Source organism: Perissodus microlepis, chromosome 16 (assembly GCF_051167445.1).
Source record: "Perissodus microlepis isolate ML-2025 ecotype Zambia chromosome 16, ASM5116744v1, whole genome shotgun sequence".
Classification (NCBI taxonomy): Eukaryota; Metazoa; Chordata; class Actinopteri; order Cichliformes; family Cichlidae; genus Perissodus; species Perissodus microlepis.
The window spans coordinates 29,318,750-29,346,295 of NC_140476.1; the positions used below are offsets into that span (position 1 = coordinate 29,318,750).

The window sequence follows — 27,546 nt, forward strand, 5'->3', positions numbered from 1 at the left end:
TGTCTGGTTTTCTTATATTTACAATATTTCTGATGTTTTGCAATGTCTACCAGAAGTACAGGGATTCAGAAGAGGTTAAGAGAGATTATTTGGAGAAGGAGAATAAGCCTGTGCACACCAACACACCTGACCCCACAATGCATGTGTAACATGCACTCACACACCTTGGTTTTCTTTGCCTGAGCGCGAGGCCTTCACTAACCAGAAAATCTGCAATGCTGATAAACTCTCCCATTCTATTGGAGCAGAACAAAGTGACAGGTACTGGACGCTCATCTGTTAACTCCTTGAAAATGAGAAAGAAGTAGAGAGAAACACACTTTGAAAAGCAGAAAAACAAACAAACAAACCCCCCCACCCAAAAAAAAAAAACAGGCAAAAATCAAAGTAGAAAGAAACTGGGCGATAACGGGTGGAAAAGACAGGAAGACCTTGATCGTCATAACAGCCGAGGCTCCTGTCAAGTAGTAGGAGAATGAGTCACAGGCTGTATTTGTCCAGGTAGATCGGCCTCCCGTGGGCCTAAGTGAGAAAGAAACACAAACTGGAGTACACCTTTTATCCAAACCAGAGTACTGAAACTGTATGGCAGCAAAATCAAGCTGTCACATTATAGTAAAACTAATGGGGACACATCTATATACACCATCACAAAACTGTAACAGCACATTAACTGATTAAAAACTAAAAAAAAAACTAAAAATAAAAATCAGAGGTTTACTGGTTAACATAACTACTATGATTATTATTATTACTGTCAAATTGTCATACTGTGACATTACATTTAAATTAAACAACCTGGCCCTACTTCTTATTGGCAAATATATTATACATGTGTCCTTGTTTGTAATTAAACTCTGTGAGTGTCTGTGTGTGTGTAACCTGATGTCGTTAAGAGTGCACTCAAGTGCTAGGGAGCCAATCAAGGAAGATGGCAATGGTCGCAGGTTACTGACATCGATCTTCATCATCTTTCCGTGATCGCACAGTCTCACCTGGTACCAGCCAGCAAAGACATAATCAGTGTTGATAATGCTATAATTATGCATTTAAAGAGAAATTCTAGTATGTCTGGACAGCTGTTATGAATCAATGGTTTGACCTCATTTTGCACCCTTAGAGGTAACAGAAAAAGTCATGCATAACAATGTAAATCAGAGCAGTCCAACAACCTTCCCATTAAAATAAAGTATAAATTAAAAAAATCTTTATTATCTGAAAGTATCAAGCTACAGTTACTATTATATTCAACTGCAAATGATATACATCTCTGCCAACATGCAGTTTGTTGGATTTAAAAAAAAAAAAAAAAAAAAAGATTATTTACATGTAACACTGACTTTCAGTGCCATTTAACTCTTGGATTAAAAGAAAATAGTTTGATGATGCTTTTTGGGAGCAACACTTGTTTTACCTCTGCACTGTCGCTAGATGTGACGTCAGAGCATATCTGTGCTCTCTCCCAAACTCCATTGAAGAGTGCAGCACAGTACATGTCTGCCTTCCATTCCACATCCTGGGGCTCTATCCGTGCACACTCCTGCTTTACCAGTTCACATATCCTGAAAAAACAAGCAACATGACAGTAATATATATATATATATATATATATATATATATATATATATATATATATATATATATATATATATATATATATATATATATATATATATATATATATATATATATATATATATATATATATATCACTCCAAAGGGGTGTCAGCACCTCCTTAACAACTGTAGAGTCACTTTATGAATTTACAACATAAAGTGCCTTGAGGCCCAACACCTGTTCTTTTTTCCTCCACACAGTTTCCTCAAATTTTTTAAAAACATGCTGCACACAATGGCAAGATATGTCAATTTTTCTATTAATATTAATTCTATTAATTTTCTATTTATATCTGTCGACTATTTGAAAAAACGTGGTTGTGCAAAAATAGTGAAAAACACTAAAGATGTAATACATCTTTAGTGTTTTTCATACATCCAACTAAAGAAATGGAACAAACGATGTGTTTTGGCTGCTACTATAAAAGTTCTGATACAATTTAAAATTAATTATTTGCTTTTCATGCCTTGAGTTGGGCATTTTTTTAATGCTTGAATGATTCAGAGATCAGTTTTAAGTGACTTAAGCAAAAAACATTCCAATGAAAATGATAAGGTACAAAGAGCGGACTGGAGAACCCAAGACCACTTAAAAATGACAAGAATGTCTGGAAGTAAAATAGAAAGAAACAAGAAGAGGGTCAAAACATTTACACAGTATTATATTATGGGAGTACCAACCAACTGCTTTATATGTTGTGATTTGTGTGTTAGTGCTCAATAAGAAGAGGGAGGAAAAAACAAAACAAAACAAAAAAACCCAGTTCAGTTCTTAACTTGCATTTCAAGTTAGCCAGCCAACAGCTAAATCTAATTAATCTACAACCTAAATTACTTGTCACGATACTAATTGGCTCAGCCTAGATCCAGACTTAAATCTAGGGGTGACCGCGCTTTTGCCCTGGTTGCACCTAATCTGTGGAACAACCTTCCCATCACTATCCATGCGTCAGACTCCATTTTATCTTTTAAATCCTATTTAAAAACTCACTTATTCAACATAGCTTTTCCATCTAGTTAGTGTCCCCATTTTATATGTGGTTCAATATTTTATTTATGTACTTCATCTTTTAGCTATATCTGTTCTTAGTAACTTTGTTCTTATATTCCCTTTTATTGCTGTATAATTAGTGCCCTCAACCTGATGACATATGTGGCACTTTGTTGTATTTGTATTGTATTGTACTAATAACTGCTAACAGGACTAAGTAGTAAAGAATGAGCATTTTGAGTATGAGTATAGAAGTAGTATAGAAATAAAAGGTGAATCAAATAGACCATTACGGCAAGTCTGGGATGGTCAATTTGGTAAAGTAAATCCGTTGGGTATCTTTCTTCACCTTTAGACAATAATTCTGATGCCAAAAGAACCAAACGGGACAGGCAAAAAAAAAGAAAAGGAAAAAAAAGAAAAAAAGAGTATGAGTATAGAAAAGTACAGATAATTCTTGGATGAATGACCTATCTGTATAAATATTTCATTCAAGAAAATGATATAATCATAATGACCGTCTTGCTTTTTCAAAGCTGACCTTTTGAGCTGAGAGTCGTACTGGGCGAAGCGGACATAGAAGCTGCTTGGAGAGTTGACATGGCAGACTCTCACTTTCAGGTCTTTGAGTTGGGCAGGGAGCTTCAGCTGAGGCTCAATTGGGTCCTCTTTTTGGTTTCCAGAGATTATTTGGTCTGGGACATCAACTAGCCCTGTTGCTAATCCAACCTCAAGTGGAGGGTCCCATATAGCTGAATCATCACCAGAGGGCCAAGCATTCTTAGGGTTCAGGCTACATCAGAAGGGATGTAAGTGGACAGTGAAAGAAGAAAATTAAGTGAACTGGAAACAATGTACATTAAATTGGCAGAAAAGTGCAATGATTGATTGCAAGGAACAAAACAAAGAACACCCCCCCCCCCCCCCCCCCCTAAAAAAAATATAAATAAAGAGGTACAACAAGCACAAGATACATTAAATTCTTAAAGTTAGAGCATGAAAAATACTGCATCATTTGACTGCAGTTAACTGAGTTCTGTTTTCTTACCCCTCCGAACTCAAGAACATAATCCTAGCTACGGTGGCTGCTGTTCATCTTTAGTGAATGTAGAATGTCAGTCCCCTGTTTACCTCGCATCTGCCAATATGTGTTCATGTCTATTTACTGTGGGGGAGGCTATAAAACTTTGTGAGAAGAGCCCGGGGTGAGTCAACGAGTCTGTGCAGCTCACCTCTGTCCAATAACAGCAATACTGAGGTGAGTTGCTGAGGATATCCTGAACTCCAGCAAAGAACTGTAACGTTTACTGATAGTTTTAGCTGGAGTTACTGAAACTTTCTTTGAACTTGATCTAACGTTGTTGGACTGAAAGCGAATAAACTCTAATGCGGTGTGAGAATGTAATGAAATTGTTATCAGATGAGAAGTGTGACCTTTAGCTTGAATAATGTTAGCTTCTAACCAGCTATAGTTATACCTCATTGTCAGTTGCACAGAGATAGGAGAGACATGTTTATTCTGCTGACATGAAGTAATTGAGACAATATCAGGAATAAATTTGCATATTTATGGAACTTTTCTGACGTTAGGTCATGAGATGAGGCTAGAGGTGAGGAGGAAGAGGATAACCTTATATCCAGATACTGGTAACGTTGCCCCTTTTCCTTTTCACTTCTTTGGTGAAGGGCGCCCCTTCTCAGATGGTAAAACATAGATCCCTCATATCTCTAATTAAAATCTGCTTCCACAGCAAGTGAATGTCTACAAGCTCTCTTTTTCTCTGCCTTTGGCGTGCTATGTGGCTGGTCTGTAGCCACATACATGAGCCATGATTAGGGGCAATGGTGATGTCCATCTAAGCCACTGTATTCAAGATTTGGGTTAACATGGCAGCTTCGACTACCCAGTACCCATTTTTAATTGATTAATTCTAAGTTTACAATCATTTCATTATGATCAATTTGTTGGAAACATTTACCCGCTAATCAAATGAATGCCCTTATTTATCATGAACACTTTCTATTGCAAGTTCTATATCAAACTTGGGAGAACTAACCTCTCTTTGAAGCAGGCCAGCTCCTCTTTGACCAGCAGTTCAGCAATGCTGGTTAGTGGCTCATTCACTTCACCTTGAAACAGTTTGACTGGGAGAGGCTCAGACTTAGGGCCTTGTCCTGGAAGGAGCATACACACAACAAAAGATGACATAAATGGCTTTTTTGTGTGCTATGTTTACAGAGGAACTTATGTTTTACACTTCAATTAACAGTACCTGTAGCTATAATAGTAACCAGTTTTTGGTTGGCTAGGCTGATGAATCTGTTAGTACACGCATCGGTCCAAGACTCTCCATCCACAGGAATCACATCAGACAAACAGCAGTTGATTGCCTGCACACAGGAAGTCATTTCCTGTTGACTTAAACCAACGCTATTCAAAATTTTAACACAATATAAACAAATACACGTACATTTTCATTTTATGATAAAATATTAAACAAAATGCCAAAATAAGGTGGCAAATACACCAGACCAGCCCACCCAAAGCGCTTTGAGGGTCTCGAAAAGCGCTATGTAAATGCAATCCATTATTATTATTATTATTATTATTATTATTATTATAACTAAACTCTATATGTGGGAAACACTGATAACTTTCAACCTTATCAAGGAAAGAGCACACACCCTCATGTTAGACCATTTTAATTGAACTGAACTGGAGTCAGAAATGAACTCATTTTACTGGATGATTTTTAGGTATATTACTTTTGTTCACAACTTACAGATACTGTAGATTCTGTTTACATGCAATAAATTCCGATAATGAATAATAATTAAAAAACAAAAAATACATAAAATTCTGTGCTCTCACCCTTGCAGGAAGGGCAAAGAACTCATCTTTGATCTTCCTCAAGTCGCTGACTGACAAGATTTTCCTGTTGCCAAAGTCAACAAACTGAACCTCCACTTTTCTTCCCCCTGGATGCCCTACACAGACACACACAGACAAACAGTTACATTAGTGTACAGCAAAAAAAAAAAAAATAATTGTTTTGCTGAACAAAGGTTTAAGAGAAGGTTGAAGATTAAGTGAAAAAAAAAAAATTATGTATGAAGAAATATCTTCATGAGAAAACAATGGCTCTGCTAGTCGATAACAAGTATTTGCAGCCTGAAAAATTGCCATGGCAATCTGCTAACAACCAAAGAATCACAAGTCTTTGGTGCAGCATTTTCTATGTAACTAATTTGCGTCAGGAAGAGCCAGAAACCACTGCCAGCCATTTTCCCTTAGCAACCGATGCTTAGAACACATCCAATGTGAGATAAATCTTGAGTCATTTTTGCATGATGTTACATGGCAAACCCCAATACCAACAGCCTAAAATGAAAACCCACAACCTCGACAGCCTTAACTAGTAGCATGCACACTTATAATCATTTTCTGTAAATGTTTCTGTTGTTTTAACAAAGCCAAATGCTTACTGACTCAACCGAACAGTTCCAAAGTTTTAACCTAACCTAAATTAACTCCAGTCGAGGATGAGAACCACGGAATTGTTTTTGTTTTGCTAAACAAAAATGCTGCTGCTGTTAAATAAACAAGTGTTTCTGATTAACATTCAGTTGTCATTTTTTAAAATCTTGTAACAGTGCATGTTTTAACTATGCAGCTGTTTAACAAATTATGAAAAATAGAAAATGTAGATTTAGCACCATTTTATTTGTTCAGCTGCTTTTCAAACACTTATGTCCACTAATTACAGATTACAAAAGCCCAAATAATTTAATGCTGTGTGGGACAGGGTTTAGCACGATTTTCTGCCGTTTTACTTGTACAGCTAAGAAGAGGGACATAAACTTATTGGTCTCTCTCTTCTCTTACCAACTGTGTGGTAATGCAACCTGCATTCTAGCAGGCGGACTGCGGAAGCAACACAGTAATATCAAATGAGATATTGGGAAAATTACTACTTCCTACTACATTATTATATCAGACCACTAAGAAGTGCTAAATAATAGGTATGGTAAACAGGTAAAAACATTTATTCAATCCTTGACATGCTCACCCACACACTTACCTGTCACCTGAGCTCTGTACCACAGCTTATCATCTAAACGGGCAACACAGGATTGTCCAATCACAGGGCAGTAGATGCTGAGCTTGTCTTCTTCAAGCAATGCAAGATCATTGTAGAACTCTTGAAGCTTGGCTGAGAGCAACATGAACTCCATGTTGTCAACCTGGTGGCGATGTTGGAAGATAGATTCAGTTAACCAATAAGTGTGGGAAAAATTCAAAATGCTATCTCTGTCTCTATAAAATAAATCTATCTGATCGAAAAATCACTCATCTTTGGAAAAGAGAGTTTATTACAGAGAAATGGCTCTTTCCAAAATAAAAGCTATACTATACGCTTCTTCTGGGCTATATTCTCAGCAGCATATTAAACATATCAGGTCCCCATAAGGAGAATCACGTGCTAACGGCTGTCTAAATGACTCGGGTAAAGTTTGTAGCATGCGTGCATGTTGTTTTAGTCTGCTTCCACTTGTCTTTGCACTAGGATGATGTCGGCGTAAATTCGCAGTCATATTCGTTGTGTTCCCACTAGTGTTGTCAGCGTTAATCTCGTTAAAATGACATTAACGCCATAACGCGGCAAATCTCCGTTAACGAGTTACCGCGGCTCGCCCCGTGCGTGGGGCTGGACGGCGTCAACACTTTAACAAGCTAACTGCGCTGACGCACTAGTTCCCACCAATTGAGCATTGCGTGGCACATCCGACATACTGTTTTACTTTTGTCCATGACGCGCTTACCATCAGGGTCATGCTTCACATGAAAACCAAAATAGGTCCAAAGGCCAGATCTGAATGAGGGTAGCGTTGAGGCAGTTGGCATGTTGCAACGAGCTTAGCTTCTGTCTTGCTAGCTTGCGCTCAACACAGACAGCATCGTCAGAAGAAAGTTGATAAAATAAATAAAAAAATTTGTATTGTTCGATACATATGCGTACCGAACCGAAAGCACTATATCGAACGGTTCAATATCGATACATGTATTGTTGCACCCCAAATAATTTTTTTTTCCCCCCACGCAATGCAATTTGTGTATTTTTTTATTTAAATTCTATTGCTGGCATCTGGAATTAATTGGAGGATATTACATATTTATTCATGTTCATCTGTAGTACCAGGTTGATGTAGAAGTTAGCAGGGTTGTTGATATGGGACACCACAGCACTGATCTCGCTGTTAATCTTGGGATATACAGGAGGGTAGTACAGCAGAGGCTTCCTGCTCAGCGTCACTGGAGAATAAAACCTATGAGCAGTTTTTGGGGGGAAACATAGACAAGTTTAGGCCATTTTGGTGACAGAGCTTCAAAATAAATTTTTATTCAGTCCTAATGAATAACATTTAATTCTTATGGGTTTGGGTTATTTGGACATTTATGGGTACCTGGCTACTTCAATGAAAACAAGATACTCTCTGATAGAGATGAATACACTGGAGCTGAACTGTTCCATGGGAGCTTTCCGCAGGTCTACCAACAAAGACTCTCGGTCCTGACCCAAAGGCCGCATCTCCACTGCTGCAGAGCCAACCACATTGCGGAATTCAACCTGTGCCTCTTTACTCCAGCCCTTTGTCTGCGCGCGCACACACACACACACACACCCACACACACACACACACACACAATATTTATCCACAATAAAAAATACAACTAACATTTCAAGAAGCAATGAAAAACTAGTATCATCTTTCACTGGGAATAGAACTTTTAATAATAATAATGATAATAAAAACTCAGTGTTTTCCTTCATTGGAAATATCTCATAAAAAGCATATTTAGGTTCTTTCTTGTGCTTTCTGAAATACTGGCACGTGAAACTTAAGAAAAAGGAGCTTTTACTATATTGACCTTCCAAGAAAGTATTCTTCAAAATACAAATTCTATATCAGTCTATAAATTTCTGCAGTCTTACCACATCATAAGGCACCAGGTCCTTGAGTGAACATCTGATGACCATTGGGGCAAAGTGAGCCAAGTCATTTTTTACGGCTCTACCCAGTTTTCTCAGCTGGTTGTTCACAGCACTCAGTGAAGCCTCAGTAGCCCCGTCTTCGCTGGTAAATTCATCCAAACAATACAGAATTAACTAAAGCTAAGAACAGAAAACTTCAAACATAGTATACTTATGTGCCACCTCTCTGATGAAAAAGAAATGAACAACACACAGAGTCAAAATAATCTTCTACAATGTCCTAATTTCCTGGGGGAATTGGGGTTCTACGTTTACTGCAGTGCGTGTGTGTACCTATTTATAGTGATGCTTTTTGTGAGTCCATGATCAAGGAAGAAAACTCGGATACTAGCCAGCTGGGTGACTGCACAGGTTTTCACAGGCTCTAAAGAGCCTTTCTGCAAGACTTCGACCACTCTAGCCCGACACCAGTGGCCCTCGTTCCACTTTACAAAGATCAAGGATTCTGCAGAGAAACCGTAAATCAAAGAAAACAAACAAACATGACGATGTCTATAGCCATTCTGAATTAAAAGTATGGCTTGATGCATTCTCAGTAGAGCACAGCGATATGACCAAAAATATTTATCACGATATACATTTGACCTTGACATTTGAAAATTTGCGATAACGATATAACTGATGATATAATTGACACTAGACAAAATACTTTACAACTCCACAACTTTATTAGTCCAAAAAAAAAAAAAAAAAAGAAAGAAAAAAGAACATCAATGTATTTTCACTTAAACAAGCAGCTTTTTTAAGTGCATTAAAGTTATATAAAAAATTAACTGTGCAAATGCAAATTCCTTGCCGACAGTTTAACCAAAAGGCATTTCCAGTGGAAATTGGCTGACATATCCTCAGCATAACCATGTATAATATCCACAAAACTTAAAAAGAGGTTATACACACACAATACGGTAATATTATGTTGAAGCACAGTACGTATCACTCCGCGAGGCGCCTGCCTACGGTAGCCGTAATGCTCCGACAATCCATCAAGCGGTGCGGCTTCGTAGCTTAGCAAAGTCGTACTGAAACATTTGACAGATTTTCGAGTGCCGTGTAGCATATAAAATCGTTTCCAGGTCAGTAAACACAACCAGAATTCATACATAAGGCACACGAGATTATAAAGGACACTGTCGATTTTCAGAAAAATCAAAGGATTGATTTTAAGTGTGCTGTATTTTCCAAAAAAAAACACGGTAATAACGACGGCCCCCTAGCATGCGCTACCAAAAATAGTGCTTTGTTGTGTATCTGACGGATGAAAGCCAAACCAGTTCCACACCACTGAAGTTGCAGCATTTGTACAAACCAATTCTGGTTCATCCGTTTCATTTAACGATCCACTTCGCTCTTCTCATTCTGCATCGCCGCCATGTGCGTATGTAAACAAAGGCAATGCGCATGTGCGTTTTACCCATATTCTATCACGATATTTCATTTTCCTATCGTTGCCCAACATTACACCGGTATTACCGTGAACGGTATGATATGGCCCAGCCCTAATTCTCAGTATATGGAAAACTCAAGCATAATCAAAAAGGGAACAAGAAAGCAAGATAAAAAAAATATTGAAAGCTGCCAGTGCAACCCCTCTGCCTACTAGTAGGTGCATTGATGGCATAAATTTGAAAATCCTAGGTGACTTCCGTGAGTTATCACATGCAGATGACCTCCGACCTTGAGGTTGAACTAACTGAGATTTGAACTCATCCAAGATTTTTAATAGATGCACTAATGGTACCAATTTGAAAATCCAATGTTGCCTCGTTCTCAAATTTTCTCACAGCTGTTCACTCTCCTGGCAGGGTGATGACATTAGTCTTTTACCACTGAAGTATAATAAAATTATTTCCAATGTATTTTTCTCCACCCAATATCAAACCAATAGTAATTAGTTCACAAATTACAAAATTCCTAAATTATTGAATATCCCCTTTGCATTAACTGTCAAGTCATTTTTATTCTTACAGTACAAACATTTTCCAAGGGAGCACAATTAAATTCAATGCCACTTTGTTACCTTAACTCATTAACAGTTTACGGAACAATTTACATTATCTAGCTTTGATTAAAAAGTATTCTCATGAACCATTCACTTCATAAATCCTGACACGCTGCTCTCTCCTATATAAGCTCCACACTACTGTCTGAGCTTATATTGTTGTTGTTTGCACTAAGGCACGTAAAATGGCATTGTGATAGAAAAACAATATGACATTCTTATATCGTGTAAAAAATTTATACTGCTATTATTACAAACGCTATAATATAGCACAGCTCAAATGCGGAATATGTTTAAACTGAAATGTAAAATTTTCACACAAACCGAAGTGCACACACACATACACAAACCTGTTTCCACTGTGTCCTTTACAGTGAAGCTGCAACCATCTCCACTGCAGAGTTGGTTGATTTTGTCTGAAAGGATCTCACTTTCCCTCCTCTCAGCCACAGACTGGACATAGAACTGACTTGGATTCACAATGTGGGTTACCACCACCCACTGTGTGACTGCTAAAAACAGACAACAAATGGTTTGTCTTATTTAGAGCATGTACCAGTTAATTTTAAATGATGTGTGGTAGGACAACTGTTTTTTGCTGGTTGACATTATGCTTATTGATCTACTTATATTGACTTTATCTTTATAACGATATAACACTATATAACAATTCCTTACCACTTCTCTTAGTAGCAGAGAACTGATGTTTTCTTCTCCTGTTAATTCTTAGTTTGTCACTGGCCAGTTCAGGCCCAGTTGGAGGGAGGGCTACAGGAAACATTTCAAAATAGATTAAAGCTTCTCTTTTGCCTCCATTTTAAGATTCTATTTGGCTCAAACATCATTTAAGAAAATCAATGTAAAGAATGTACTAACAACAAAGCAACACACCTTGTCCCTCATCTAAAAAGTCCTCAATAATCACATCTGGGCTTCCAAGGTCTGAAGCTGAGCTATGGCGAGAAAGGTTGAACCTGCAACGAGATCTTGGGCTTGGAGAGGAGCCTTGTGATGATGGACTGTTAGCTCTTGGACTCTGTTGGCGCTGCTTTGGTGGGGTGTGGATTTTGTCACTGCGTGGAATACACCTGCTGTTTCTGCCATCTGGACGTTTCAAGTGAGACTTTCTACCAAACCTGCCTGGCTGGTAGCTTTTGGGTGGGGACTGAGCCAGGCTACAACAAATGTCACAAGTTAACATGCCTTCAAAAATTAAAGGCAATACAAATGGCACTAGCAGTGCACTGAAAATTAATGAATCTCTATTGAATCTTCTTTTGCCCATATTTCAGTATAAATGTGTACTTACATATGTGTAACCACAATGTGTATATGTTTTAATGCCATATAAATTCTATTTATATTGCACCCAAATCACAACAACAGTTACCTCAAAGGGCTTTTACAACAGAACAACCACGTATTTCAACACAATCCTATAGTAGCACATTACCACCCCTTTACTAATACATTGTGCCGCAAATAAAACTCAGAGCATTACTACAGTAATGCTTTGCTTTCAAACAGCCAGATTTTCATGTAGGGTTTTAAGTATTCAGCAGTAGTTCTCCAGGCTTTGTGAAGGTTTTTCACAGGTTTTCTTTGAACATTGTCCACTCTTTGCTTACTTTCAGCCCAGTCCTTCTACTTGCCCATTTTCAGGGTAAATTTTTTGCTTGAGCAACTTAACATTAAACCTATGAACCAACCATTTAAAAGATAAAAAGAAAAAAAGAAAGGAAAAAAAAGCACCTAACTAAAGAGAGATGAACCAGTGTTGTGTCCATACATAACAGATAGCAGTTAGCAAAGAACCGATTTGAAGTTGTATCTTTAGGGACTTTGTTACCTGTTGAACAATTGTATTTCTTTATTTCTTTAACTGAATCTATGAAAAGAAATGCCAAAGATAACAAGGCAAGTCCTAAAATGCTATTACTGTAAAAATACTATACTACAACCTGGTATATACCAGGTTGTAGGATAATATGTTCTATGCATCACTGGAGGGACCAAGACATGTGTGAGACCTTAGGAAAAAAAGTGTACAGCAGATGAACAGTATCTGAAAGTCATGTCCTTATAAAATAGGGGGAAAAAAATCCAGCAATTATTTGAAAAAGGACTGGAGAGAGGCATCTAGGCTTCCAGTTCACCTATCTACTGTTCACCAAGGACTCATCAAAAATGGTCTCAGTTTAAGTGTGGGTGTCAAGAACCATTTTTTAAGTAAAGGAAACGGAGAAAAAGCTGGGGTATGCCAAATTAACCAAAAACTGGACAGAAAATCAGCGGCAACAGGTCTATTATAAATGCCACCATCACGTAATACCATTGGGAAAGCTTCTGATTGGCATTTATCAGCATAACAATAACCCTAAACACATTGCCAGTGTGGAAAAGAACACATTTCAGCCCACCACGAATGAGTCATGAATTTGGCCTCACCAGAGGCAGAATTGACAGAAAGTAGAAGTAAGGCAGCCAAAATCCAAAGAAGAGCTTTGGATGTCTTTCCAGAAGCCTGAAGAACTATTCCTGAAGACTACTTAAAGGTATAACCAGAAAGCTGCCTAGAATAGCTTAGGCAGTGTCAAAGAATAAAGGGGGTTGAACCAAATGTTGACTTTCAAACTCGTTAAAATTGTAGGAACTCAGTTTTGGGCTTACTGTATTTGCACATGTTTACACATCTTAATAAATCTCTGCAACCATTTCCCCATTTTTTCCCTAATAAAAATATTTTTAAAAGATGAAGGGTGACTTAAGACTTGCACAGTTATGTATGGTAAAGTACAAGTTAGTTAGTACAAGACCATTAGCTGTAATTAATGCATATTCTGCATATAGAAGTCTATGGCACAATACTTTTCTCAACTGCTCAAACAAACAAACAAAAAAGGTAAGACAAATCTTAAATCACTTGAAAGGGAATAATGAATACAAGTGGAAATCTATAAGGGATAAATTAAACACTCACTCTTTTGGGTCGCTGACTTCCATCTTCAAGGACAATGCTAAATTCCCATTCAGACACTCTAACTGGAAAACACAGCTACAACACATACATAGATATCCCAGTTTTAAAATATGTAGAAATAAAAGTATATCACTCATGCGCTCAGACTCCTGCACTTTCCTGCACACATTATTGTTACTATTTTAATATGTCAATATACTATTGGGAAGACAGTAAAGAACTTGTTTCATGTATAAAGGTCGTGTCCAAATTCATGGGCTGCATCCTGCTGAGGGGCCTTCGCGGTCTACGTGGGCCGGGTCCTCAGAAGGTCTGGTAGGCCGGAAGTAAACGGCTGTGGAATTGGACGGTCTAGCCTTCTGATTATTACACTCCACCGCTGTCTCGGTGGAGTTTAATAAACTCGGCCGTCTGCTCCTTGCTATCTAAAATATGACAGGACACTGGCGTAAATTCTCAACCATCTCACACTTCTGTTTGATCAGTTTTCTGTTTGACGTTTATTCAGCTGTGTGAAAACCAAGGAGGAACCCACCCGGGGGATTAATAAACTTTTATTTTATCTAATCTAATAACTTTAATCTCAGCCAAACCGATTTACTCACGAACAAATAAAACACTGAAAAAAGCCAAACAATAACATTTTTAGGTTGTCTAAGTGACTTTTATATTACGTTTAACCTGAGTTGCGAAAGTCCGCGGTGATCTGAAAATGATGTGCCGGGAGTTGTGCCGTTCTCGGCAGCTTCAGTGACGCTTGAGCTCCCGGCTAGCTATCGAGCTGGTGGGTAACATACGTCTCCGAAAACGTTGCCGCACTTTTGCAAATATGCGATGTCTTCATAAACGAGCAGATATTTGAAGTTTACACACCCACATTCTCGCCTGAAAATATGTTAAAAGTTTATTTTGTGACCCAGAAAGATTAATAAGAGTAATTTTAAAACTTAGTAGCAGCCGCCATTGTTGAAAACTGGAATTGGCTGGGCCACGCTATGAATTCTGGGATATGGTGGGCCACGAAGGACACACCTGACCCATCCTTCAAATTAGGGGAAAGGGAGGACGCATTTGTCAGCTACATTCGGAGGAGTCTACGAATTTGGACAGCCTTCGGCGTTTCGCTGTGACGTAATCGGTCTACAAATGCGTCCTCAGGAGGATGCAGCCCATGAATTTGGACACAACCAAAGTGTTCTATATATGTCCCCTACAAACCAAACAATAACAAACCTCATTCCAGTCCCCATGGTAATGCATTTCATATCAATCAACTGGTCATCCACTGGAGCCTGCAGTGTCTCTAATACCTATTATTCAAAGAGAAGCAGCATATTTCAGAATTCACTATATTGTCTTCTTTCCTATAAATTATTAAAGCAGCAGGTGAAGTCACATCAATTTGTTACAAATTTTACAGAATTTGACATATACTGTGTGAGGAGGAATCTGTCAGGATGTATGTAAGAATAACAAACACCTTATCTAGTATGCAGTACTGCTCCAAAAAGGGGACACGGCGCACTTTTCTGGCCATCTGCATGGCAATCTCCAATGCCTTTATTCGCTCCTGGATGTGGCGCACTGCTGCTTGGCTGGATGAGAATTTTGTCTTCAGTTTTGTCAGCTGGCTCATCTGTGCGTCTTTCCTGTTTTTTTTTTGGGGGGGGGGGGCAAGTAAAAACAACAACAACAAAAAAGGACCCATCAACTATTGTTAGTTTCATATCTAACCCCAACCTGCACCTTGTGTGAGGCAACCTCAATAGGTCACATGATAGAGTGGGAGAAGGTCTTCGCAGTGGTTTTGTCTGAAACCTCTGGTGGTAGTGACCCACACCTTTTTTCACCCCTTGGCTAATGTGACAATGCAATAATCATTTCATAAAGGACAACCCTAAATAAGATTTTAATATCTGGTACTCTCTACCTTTTGATTATAAAACTAAAGACGTTTCTTGGATGAAAAACCTTCAAAAAAACAACAAAAAAAATTTATTTTTAAAGAAGTCCAGTCCCCTTCTCTTCAAGCTCTTAAGAAACTCTGATAAACCACTTTTCCAAAGGTGAACACAGGATATCATTACAAAGCCTTTCTACTGAACTACATTTTGAGACTTAACATCCATACCAGTTTTGAACAGCATGTAAAGCCTTGTCTGCAGCTTGCTTGATCTCCATCTCCAGCCGAGCTACCTCTCTCTTCACTTGTTCTTCCAGACCAGTCGTCAGTGTCTGCACAAATGAAAAACATTTATTTGCAAATCCAACAACAGTCTCAAAGAACATTTTTTGTATTATAATTAATGTTATGTTAAATAACATAAACAGTTAGTGATAATATTCTACAACATGTGTTCAGGTTGTTTTTATCTTGTTGTACGACACTGTTAAAATATAAAGGCGGCGTATAAAAGATAAAAAACACAATTTGCCTAAGTTATCATTCAAAGACTTGGGAGCAACACTTAACCCACAAAATCAATGTTAAGGACCTATTGCTAATAAACCTTATTAGCTATGATTTGCTCTATCAGTTGTGAGCTTTTAAGCATTACATTTGTTTTTTCCTTTTTTTTTGGGGGGGGGGGGGGGGGGGGGGTGTCTTTTGCAACTGTCAACTATGAAATCAGTTTCAGGTGTGGTATATAAGAAAGGGATTTTTGGATGTTTTCATTTAAGACAGCTTCCACTTTTAAAAAGAAAAGTATGGAATGCAGCTTTTACCTCATGGATGTGCACAAGCTGGGCAAGAGTTTCTGCAGCCTGAGCCAATGCCTCATCTACAGTCTTCTGAATCTTCTCAATATCAGCTGGCTAGAAAAAAATCAGCATCAGAAATCTTACTTCAACAATTATTAAATATTTGCCAGTCATTCGTGGTTAGTACTAAAAGCATGTACTAATGAGAATAAGTCAAACATTTATGCCAGTAACCTGAGAAAGAAACATGTAGTGCTATGCTTAAATGTCATCTCACATAACATGCTGGAATAAATATATGTCACAGTCAATGTGTTAATGCAGTGTGCTAAGTAATTTGAAAATTTACAGACATGTTTGACATTAACAGCATGCGGTGTGAAAACAACTTTCATTCTCCACTACTAACCTCATCCAAACTTACCTGCTCCATATCAGAGCTGACATGAGTGTCTGTGGATGGTGATGCCTTGTTCTTTTTGCGATTCTTTGATTTGTCACATCTGAGGTTTAAGAAGAGAAATACCAGAAAATTTATCATAACAAGAGTACGCAGAGAGCTCAACTTCATATTTTATGATGTTGTTTTTACAAAATGATGACATCAGCCTTTTATGGCATCATTGTGACGTTGTATTGGAAAAAAAAAAAAAAAAGTGTTGTACAGCTCTCTCCATGCCCTGTCAACCTAGGTACTTATGTCACCTAAGGCCTAGTATATTGTTGTGAAATTTGAAGATGATCTATTAAAAACTGTGGGTAATATAAAGTTTTTACTGATTTTCACATTTGGTGTGCCCTTCACCTGATTTTCACCAAAATAAATCAGCTTGAAGTGGTATTGGTATCTACCGTCACACAAAATTTGAAAATAATATGGTAAAATGGTAAATGGCCTGTATTTGTATAGCGCTTTACTAGTCCCTAAGGACCCCAAAGCGCTTTACACATCCAGTCATCCACCCATTCACACACTGGTGATGACAAGCTACACTGTAGCCACAGCCACCCTGGGGCGCACTGACAGAGGCGCCCCAGGGTGGGGCGACTGAAAACTGTGGGAGCTAGGCTACTAACAACCAGACAAACAAACTGAACTGACAACATACTCCCTCCCTTCAGGGGGAGAATAAAGACTCTCTAATGATACTGTAAAATCTATGGCACATTCATTACATGCAGAGGAGGCAAAATTCTTAACAGCACTGAATTTCCCGGAGGAACCCACCCGAGGGATTAATAAAGTTTCATCTAATCTAGCATTTAACTTCTGATACAGCAGTGGGTTAGCTCAATAGTCAGAGATGCATCTTACCTTTTCATCTTATTCATTTTAGTAGTGTAGATAAGGCCTATGATTCTGCTGTCTTCCTGCAGACCATACACTTGCCCTTCGGGAAGAGTGGACACAACCTGCAGGGAGGATTAATTTGATAGCTTACAATCACCTTTTGACTTTTTCTGCAATGAAGAACTTTGATGCAAAACCACATCAATAGCAAATGTTGCTGATTTACCTTGAAAAAAATAAAAATAAAGAAAAAGCTACTTTCGGTCTGTTCGAACACAATGTGTGTTATGTAAAACTACTAAAATATCCAGTGACATTACAACAGACAACAGCCATGTGTTTCTAGCATTTCTTGCACATCTACACCTACCCTTAAGGAAAGACAAACTAATCATTTCACATTTATACGTGAAGTGCTTTACAAATTAATAAGCCACTAATTTAGTAATCTATGATGAAAGTGATCCTTTTAAATTTGCTACTGTCAACAACTGAGTTGTGGCCTCCACTGAATGGAAAGACAATTTTTACCTCACACTCCGGACATCTGATGACACTGTCACATTCAAGAGACTGCAGGCAAAATGTGCAATAGATGTGGCCACATAAAAGCACACGAGGGAGATTGCCAGGGATATCATCCTCTGTAGGAAAAAAGAAAAAGAAAAAAAAAAAAAAAAGGGATAAACTTTGTTTTTGTTCCCTTGAACTTTGATCTTAAAGACATATATTATCAAAATACAGATATCTTATCATAACAAAATGTTATCACTGGTTGAATACATTAGTCTGTAATTTACCCAAATTTAGCTTAGTTGTTCTGGACACAGTACTTCAAAAATGAATGAAACAGGAAACATTGTAGTTAAGTTTTTTAAGACAATGTTTAGCTAAATGACATGCAACTAATCCAGAGGTTAAATATGGACAACTGCAGCTGATTTATGACCTAAAACTTTGTATTGGTCTAAATGAATTTAGAGCTATTCTGTGCCTGTGTATGTACAAATTCCTGTGTGATATGTCTGATCACCAAGGGCCTGGCTAGGACACACCAACACTTGTAACGTGATCTGGGAGTAATACCAATTTTGACAAACTACGTGTGGTCGACTAAGACAGATACCGAAATATATTTAAATTTTGATTTTCTTTTTCTGTCAGCTCTGCTCAGCAGGTTGTTGTACTTGCGACATTACACTAGTACAACAACTAGTGTGGCCCTTTTCAACAAAGTTCGAACAAAATTCCGTTGCGGATACATATTTTGGTGACGGTGAAGTTATTTATGGGCAACGTAGGTCGATTATGACACGTGAAACAACAGCAAATGGAGTGTGAAACATCGCATTGAATATGAAATCAAACGAATTATTATGCATAATAATACTGTTTTTTAAAAAACATAGAAGCTGTATGTGTTATGACCATTACAGTAATGAAATACTGCCAACAGGATTGCAAAGTGCCATCTGGTGGACAAGCTATGCAACACCAACAGTCATAGCATATTTGAAGGGGCGTTTCTGTACCGGTTTCTATACCGGTTTTTATAACGCCATATGGAAAACGTAACTACGAACTTTAACTTATTAAAATTTAAAATTTGAGACATGTTTTTCTCTTGTCCCAATTAAAACATTTTTATGGGCTCGGTCAATATACTTGACAATTTTAGTTCTTTCTTAGGTCGCTACATGACAGAAGAATACACATTCTGAAAAATTCATAAGTTTGCAGTTAGCCGTTTTCGGCAAAGTTTGATATGAACAAATTTGCATAATTAGCTAACTTAGCTAACTGATACCGCTGCTAGCTAGCGAACAGAAGTAAGTTATACCGTCATGTAAGACGGTATAACGTGTGTTAACGCGTGTTAAATTGTAAGAAAAACATTTTAAAACCCTACCAGGAAGCGTGAAGACCTCCCCACATAACTTGCAAATTGCAGCGCTGTGGTTTTCGCCTCTGTCCATCCTTGTTGAACTGCCTTCCCTAAACTGATTTATCGAGAAGGTTCTCCAGTTTTTCTTTGTCACGTGACGGTGCAGGTGCGTTTACTGCCCAGGCATGTTCATTGCGTCATTGAGTGATGAAACACTTTTATTTACAGAACCGTTATTAATTTACTACATTGCTTTAATTCTCTGTTGCATCAATATCCATTATATAAGACAGGCAGCCACTTTTTAGAGTCATATAGTGTAAATATAAAATAATAATAATAATAATAATAATAAATTTTAATGCATAATAATAAAAGAAGCAAAAAGATAGCCAAAAGTAATTGCTAAATAGCTGAAACTTCAATTTTCTTCAAATCATTAGGAGTAAAACAAACCTAGTGCCAAACTTCCTGCCAAATTTTTGTAAAACTATCTACTTAACCCTTATTGTTCCAAGCCTGAGTCAAAATTACCTTACAAGTTCACATCCATTCTAGGAAAAGTAAATATTTATAAAAACTGTATAATTTTGTGAAATCAAATCTAAACCATAGCTGAGAAAATAGAGATCGAATTCACTCATTGGCTATTTAATCAGCAACTACTGAAATATAAACCTTAGACATACAATTTGAGGCAATAAGGCTGAAAAATTGAGTCCTGATTTTGTACACTTTTTTGTGAACACTTGGGGGCACCAAAGATTAAGGCAGAGTCGTAACGGACGAGTTGGAAAAATATATTCTTGTGTTTGCGCAGATACACTCTTTGACATTCTTTCTTCTTCTTATCTAAAGTAATTTAAAAAGACTGATTATGGAGTGACCATTTGCATTTCACCCTTGTGAATATCTCCATAGATCTGCTCTTATCCCTTTAGTCATCCCTCTAGGTTAAACATTACAGATAAGTGTGTGTCATAGGTGGCAACATTGGGGAGATTTCTTGCTTAATTATAAGGACAAATGCTTGTGTTAAAAAAATTGTACTGATTTAGCGTCTTCACTCTGGTCAAGCAAATAATAATATTATTATATTAAAATAATATGAATTAATTACATGTAGGCTTAAAATTTCTGGTTTATCAAATGCCACTGGGCAGACTCTATTCTTCCTCTCCTGTCTTGTCTTTCTTAGTGAAGTTACCTCATCGTCTCCCATCTCTGGTGTGTATGGATGTTTTGAAAAATGCTTAAATACCCATTGGAAGCTCAGATGTGTTTCATAGGTCTGAATGTACAAACTGCATAAGTTGGAATAATATGAATCTGTATAATTTTGTTTTTAGTGTTTTGAATTTCTCACCCATCTCTTTTGTATTTTCTCTCACAATATGCATTCCTCTTATTTGCTGTATTATGTATTCTTTTGTTTTCTCTTGAACCGATTTTCAAGTCTTCACAGCAATTCTAATGGCAGCACGTTGCCCCTTCTTCCATCTGAGCACAGCTGCCAGCAGCACCGCTGCCCGAGGACAATGGCAAGCTACTCAGTGAAGCAGCAGTAACTGGGAGTGACAAGGCAGTGGAGAGCAGAGAGGCAGAGACATCAGATGGTAAAGGTAAATCATCTGGTATGCAACACTGCCAAAATGTAACCTTCAGAGAGTATCCTTCCAGGTCCATTAAGGGCGGAATAAAATGGCAGCGCATGAAGAGGGACTTTTCATCACGAGCTGGCAGGATTCACCTCCAAACAACAACATGAAATACATGTTTTTTATTAGCATAACTCCCACCTCTGTAAGTGTCTGAATTAATGCATCTCCTAGCTTTGATCTCAAGTCAAAGCAGATCACCTTTGAGGTGTCACAAGCCTGCAGGGATATAAAAACACCTGGAGTCAGGAGAATATCCAAGATCCAAGATCAGTTAACACTGGCTCAAGGATGTGTACCACTACAAGTGCATCTGACATAGTGTTTAAATATTGCTTAAATTAAGAAAACGAAAGAGACACTCTAGAAAAGAAAGAAATTGCATTTTTAATGGTCAGTGTCTGTAGTAACTCTGCATTTCTTTGCAAAGTTATTTGTAGTTCATTATTTTCTTTCATTTTACAAGAGTGACCAAAGAAAAATGAAATCTCTTTTTCTTTGAAAGAATCTTTTTTTTCTTTTTCTTTTTTTTACATTGTTTCTTTGTCTGCAAGCAGGTTTTCAAAAGTTTCTACCAAACAAATAAATATTTCTACCTTTCTGCACTTTGAATCGATGAAGAGAATATGATGAGTCTGATTTGAGGACTGAAGGAATCTGAACATCGGTCAGGATGATAATAGGCAGACTGGAAGGGGGCAGGGACGGCTATATGTGCATATATGTGTATGTGCTGTGGCAGGGGGTTGTAACTGTGTTTACCGCAAGTAATGAACCAATCAGCAGGCTGCCCAGGGGAGGATGTAGGGGTGCCAGATAGGGGAATGGGGGTTGTCCCCCCATCGCTCCTCTTCCTAAATGTGGGTCACTTCCCGTCCTCGGGTGATTTTCCTCGTGTTTCTTTAGGAACAATAACCCTTTTGCACCCCCAAAACCTTATCAAATCACTCACTCATTAATGATGCTGTTAATTAAGCTTTGCTGTCTTATTAGCTCTAGCGAGATGCCTCAAACAAGCCTTGAACAACCATCAGCTCACTTTATTGTTGTTATTCGGCTATTTCCCAAATCGGTTATTGTGGGTCACTTCATGCGACAGAAGATGATGTCTATAGAAAGCAGTCTATTTGTGTGTACTTCAAAGGTCTTATTAAAGGAAAACACAAACCCGGGTCAGAGTATTGATGTTACTGGACTCAGAACGTGTACTTTAAAAATCAGTCGGCTTTGGGAAATCGGTCGAAACAAACAAAACCATTGATCTCGATGCAGTCATCTGGCATATAGATTTTTTTTAAGGAAGTATCATAGATTTTTTTTCTACCGAGGAACCTCTTATCTTTTTTTAATCTTTGAGGAAGCCCCACTGAACCATTAATTTCCACCCCCCCCACCCCGACTACCCCCTCTACTTGGGTCCTGACCGACTGAGTAAAAAAAAGAAAAGAAAACAAGGAAAGGTCAGTAGACATCCAAAGCAAGGACTTAAGTGGTTGACCCCCGCAGGCCACTTGGTCAAAGCATGAAAAGAGCAGAGGCGATGCCAAATGACAGTCGCTTCCTTGTACCTCCTGTTATTTCTTTGTCTGGCCACAGAAAGACCTGCTATCCCATTAGGTAGAATAATACTCCAAGAGATATGCCTTAATTATTGAAAGGTTATACTTCTTTATGTATTTTGATATGCACAAATGTTTTTTACATGTGCATAATGTTTTTTGGCCTTGACAAAGTCCATTTCTGTTTTTGACTGGCAGATATATGCCTGAATATAGCTGTTGCAATTAGATTCAGGTCAGCTGAAACAAACAGAAATAGGGCTGCTCTTTTTTATGTGTAGTGACCGCAGAAATTCACATAATGATGATGATACAGGGGGTGGGGAGTGTTTCACATTTGTTCACAATACTCTCAGAATGGACACATTATATCCATCGCTTACAGATTTCCAATTGACAGCTTCCAGAGACTTTCAGTAGCAACCTTTTAAGGTCATCGTCTAAGCTACTGCAGGAACACTTTGACTTCTCCCTTTTAATCTAGCATTACTAACTTTTTCATAAGTAGTTAGATGTATGCTGAATAACCAGAAAAAAACATCAAAAAAGCAAACCATCAGGATATGTGCACACTGTGGTCATAAAGGGATAGACATGGTCAGCAACAATACTCAGGTATAATGGTATAATTAATGATAGGTACTTACCTTACAGACAATTGTGCTGTCAGTGGGCTGGTTTCAGTCATTGTGCAAATGTACTGTTTATAAGGTTGGGGAAAGCTGCACTGAACAAGTCACTTCGATGAGTAATGAAACGTTTTCTCCCACTGAAAATGCTACATCCACATAAACAGGATCAACCTTTTGGGATTTACTTACCTGGATGATTGCGCATGCATCAAGGCAAGCTGTGGTGTTTAGATGATGCTCAACTGGTACTAATGGGACCAAAGTATGCCGAGGATATTGCCCACACTATTATACCAACAACAGCCTGAGCTTTTAATACAAGGCAGGATGGGTCAAACCAGATTCTGATACTGCCATTAACATGTTGCTGCAGAAGTCAAGACTCATCAGACCAGGTAATGTCTTGTTAATCTTCTATTGTCCAGTTCTGGTATGCCCATGCAAATTGTAGCCTGAGTTGCCTGTTCTTAGCTAACAGGAGTGGCACCAAGTGCTGTCTTCTGCTGCTGTAGCCCATCTGTTTCTAGGTTTAACGTTGTTGTGCATTTGGAGATGATCTTTTTCATACCCTGGTTATTAAGTTGCTCCCCTATCAGCCTGAAGCAGTCTTGCCATTCTCCCTCTTCTGACATCAACAAGGCAATTTTTGCCAAGAGATCTGTTGCCCACTGGATTTTTTTTTTTTTGCAGACCGTTCTCTGCAAACTCTGGAGATTGGGAAAATCCCAGTAGCTCAGTAGTTTCTGAAATACTAAGACCAGCCCATCAGACATTTTTCCAGGGTGGAATGATTGCACACAATACACCTTTTGTGACCAAAAAACCCCCAAAACAAGTTTTGATTTATTTTGGATTTTCTCTGATCCACAAACTTTGACCAGAACTATAGACAACAAACATTAGTCTTTAGCCTTATTCTTTGGGCTGATCTGTGTATTTGTAGAGTTCATACTCATTAGAAGACAGGAAGACTTTACTTTCCATTTATCAGCTATATTTACAAGGTGTATTTCATGACTCTGACCTTTAAAACTGAAACCTGTGGACATATCTTCCCTTTTATGTATTGTCCTTGCACCCCTCTGTACTACTTCTGCCACTGGTGTGTTTTTTAGATCGCTCTACTTAAGAGCTGTTCTGAAGAGTTGCTTCTGTGATTGTATCAAAGCAACAACCCTCTAATTTGACTTTTCTTTAGTGGAAAGTGGACAAATTTGCAGGAACGTTTCTGTTAAAGTATGCACTGTGCTTCAGGACATGACGGCATAATGATTTGCAGGTACATATGTAATACTGATGCAGGCCACAGGCCACTTTTTCTCATAAATTTTGTCTGGATTTTACAGTAGAACTCTTTACCGACAGTCAGTTTCAGGCCACAAATTCACAATGCGCAACCCTTTAAATGTAGAAAAAAGATGCTTCTGATCTGAAGCACAGTCTAAAGGCTCAGTGACTGAAAACCAACTGGTATATTTGGTATAGCTTTTAAAATTTGATCATAATCAATCATGATTTAAATAAACTAGGTAGTTTTTATTACAGGATTGTTCTGCAGAATTCGTTTTTCTGTTCACACAATCTGCGGTGTTGTACTATAACACTAGTGTCAGCAGTGCACAGCTATTCTTAAGAGAGAACCAGATAATCCCAAAAAGCCCTTGTTAAAAACAACTCAAAGTCAGGCTTAGTGTCTATGTCTATGAACCCTTAGTCACCCTTCCTCAGGCTTGCTGCCTCTCCCTATTTCTTCCATCCTCCTTACTCATACACATGATCACCTGCACTCGTTCACATGTACACTTGGTCATGCTCTCTTCACACTCAAACCTTAATCCTTTATGCTCAAAGACGTAGTTAGGAGGTGTAGGCGGTGGATGAATGGGTACCAGTCATTGGGAGTGACTTGGAAAGCTGGCATGGTTTTTAGACCAGCCTTACTGCCTGGGTGACCTAATACCCGCTAAAAATCACATCAAGGAGAAGGATTTGGGAGAGGGAGGGAAAATGAAAGATCATCTCGTTAGCCATACTGACTTACTGGTCTGTCATTAAGCATTTCATGACCTGTCCATCCTAAGAAAAAAAGGAAAAAGAAAAACAAGAGCTCCTCTGCCACTTAGCTTTTTGCACCAGAGGCCACTGTCCTCTGCAAAGCAGGATGTTTTAAGTTGCGGGGTGGTGTGTGTGTGTATGTGGTGGGTGGAGGGGGCTGTATCATTTTGGGTGCGGATGGGGCCGCGTGCTTTAATAGGAAGCTGTGAGCAGTCTGTGTTGTAATTATCTCACTTTGCTGCACTTACAGAATGCTTGACCTGCTTCTCAGCATTGATATGGCACATTTGTCAGGGTGAGGATAGGGTTGTGTGGGAATAAAGAAAATATTTTACTGCTAAACATAGCTTTCATCAATAGCATTGCATTAAAATGTTTATTAAAGCCACTGGCATTAGACTAAAACTTTTATTAAAGGTGTGGCTATAATCATCTTATACACACATTGCAAATAGTGCTCATGAAGAGTTGATGCTCAGTCTATTTAAGGTCTTAAGCTTCTTTGGCGCGACGATCTATTGTGTAAGTGACTTGGAGCAGCAGAAGGTTAAAAGCATACACGCTTACAAACACAAATGATTTTAAAAGATAGGCCAGGCTGAAGGCCTGAAATCCATTTAGCTTCTAACTGCATTTAAGTTTGCCTAGTAACGAGTGACAGAAGAAGAGTCAAGAAAATTGTAAGTCCCCAGGGACCATCTGAAGGGCAAAACAAACTGCCATGTATGGAAGAATGTGATGAAAAGAGGAACTTCTCTGTCTGTTTTTAGCTTTCTAGTAATCATTAACTGTAACTGATGCATGTCATATTCTTATCTGACGCATGAAGGGGCGGAACCCTGATATATTAAAAGCATTCTGAAGTGTATTTTTGGGCGGAGACCTATGCTGAGTGTGTTGCAGTGTACCTCTCGCCACGCGTGTGTTCAATAAAATCATTGTTTGACCAAACTCTTTTGGACCATTGTTGCTTTGGACTCATCCTCAATATTTGGAATTCGGGACAGTTGGCACACAGGATTTGGATCTATGTGGGAGTTTGCGTGAAGGAGAAATGTTTTTTGTGTGAGTGAGAACATGTGTAAGTGTGATGGTGTGCTTCAGCTGCCCTGGGTGTGACAGAGGCTCTGAGAGTCTTGGTCTTCATGGGTGGGCGATAGAAGGGGTGAAGAAGTTGGAAAGATGTCAAAGTGTTGTGTGATTTGCCTTATCACAAGACCCAAATTGAAAAGAAAATGCTACAAGGTTAATTACTGGATTAATGTATGTTATGGGAATAAGTTTTGGGGATCCTCCAAACAACGTCTGGTTTGCAGCACATAAACTGTACAACGTTTAGCCCACCAAATCTACCTGTTTGAGATATTTGTTGGAGCATACAACTATAAGCAATAAACCATTAATGAAGCAATCAAACAGTTACATCCATCAGCCATAATGCAAAGATAGGTTTTCATCAACAATTGAAACAAATGTTTGCTAAATGATGCACAACGATTATTTGACATTTACTTTTTACTCTTGTGAGGCAAGAGTCAGAACTAGGCTCAAATCAGGCAACAGGTCCTTAAAGTGGTCAAAAATAAAGTCAAAAATAAATGTAAAATAGAATTAAACACATTAAAGTTTAGTTAAGGTAATATTAAGGTCTTTAGTCAATTCTTACACTTACCATGTAACATTAATTCTTTTCAGGTTTCATGCCCCACTTTTGCCACTTTACCCCTCCCACCTTATGGTGGGAGGGGTAAAGATCTGTTTTTCTATTTAAACACACTATGCTGATAAAATATTTTATGAATGTCTGATGTAATATAAATGCTTTTCCTTGCTTGCATGTCTTTAAATGTAGCCTAACGAGTGTTTTTATTTGGACTGTACATATTTACTCTACATGTTTGTATTGTTGAATCAGTGTGGTGAATGCATCAGTCTCTTTAGGCAGGTTCTCAGCTTTGCTTTGTGTTGTTGGCTCTGTGTTTAAATTGAAACACTGTAAAAATGGTACATGCGTCCTCGGTCGTACAGGGATTTGTGTGACTGTAGCATGAGGTTTATACTGTTAACTGGTAATTATCTGACAGTGCATTTCAGGACATGTTACAGAGTGATGCTTAGGT

General features: G+C 38.2%; 1 protein-coding gene across 1 annotated transcript in view; it reads right to left on the reverse strand.

Moving 5' to 3' along the window:
- Positions 1 to 19,653, reverse strand: part of rnf17 (ring finger protein 17) — a 26,176-nt gene extending 6,523 nt beyond the window's left edge. The window contains exons 1-25 of the mRNA XM_084907956.1: positions 19,547 to 19,653; positions 18,169 to 18,281; positions 17,662 to 17,759; positions 16,771 to 16,849; positions 16,371 to 16,460; positions 15,775 to 15,878; positions 15,124 to 15,292; positions 14,877 to 14,953; positions 13,644 to 13,718; positions 11,555 to 11,838; positions 11,342 to 11,431; positions 11,014 to 11,175; positions 8,938 to 9,109; positions 8,605 to 8,746; positions 8,075 to 8,265; positions 7,807 to 7,936; positions 6,691 to 6,853; positions 5,481 to 5,596; positions 4,882 to 4,999; positions 4,666 to 4,783; positions 3,150 to 3,401; positions 1,415 to 1,562; positions 883 to 995; positions 432 to 522; positions 165 to 286 (exon numbers count right to left, since the gene is read on the reverse strand). Of these exons, the coding sequence (XP_084764082.1) occupies positions 165 to 286; positions 432 to 522; positions 883 to 995; positions 1,415 to 1,562; positions 3,150 to 3,401; positions 4,666 to 4,783; positions 4,882 to 4,999; positions 5,481 to 5,596; positions 6,691 to 6,853; positions 7,807 to 7,936; positions 8,075 to 8,265; positions 8,605 to 8,746; positions 8,938 to 9,109; positions 11,014 to 11,175; positions 11,342 to 11,431; positions 11,555 to 11,838; positions 13,644 to 13,718; positions 14,877 to 14,953; positions 15,124 to 15,292; positions 15,775 to 15,878; positions 16,371 to 16,460; positions 16,771 to 16,849; positions 17,662 to 17,759; positions 18,169 to 18,281; positions 19,547 to 19,613 (3,284 nt within the window). The 5' untranslated portion in view covers positions 19,614 to 19,653. The remainder of the gene's footprint in view (positions 1 to 164; positions 287 to 431; positions 523 to 882; positions 996 to 1,414; positions 1,563 to 3,149; positions 3,402 to 4,665; positions 4,784 to 4,881; positions 5,000 to 5,480; positions 5,597 to 6,690; positions 6,854 to 7,806; positions 7,937 to 8,074; positions 8,266 to 8,604; positions 8,747 to 8,937; positions 9,110 to 11,013; positions 11,176 to 11,341; positions 11,432 to 11,554; positions 11,839 to 13,643; positions 13,719 to 14,876; positions 14,954 to 15,123; positions 15,293 to 15,774; positions 15,879 to 16,370; positions 16,461 to 16,770; positions 16,850 to 17,661; positions 17,760 to 18,168; positions 18,282 to 19,546) is intronic.
- Positions 19,654 to 27,546: the final 7,893 nt, after the last annotated feature.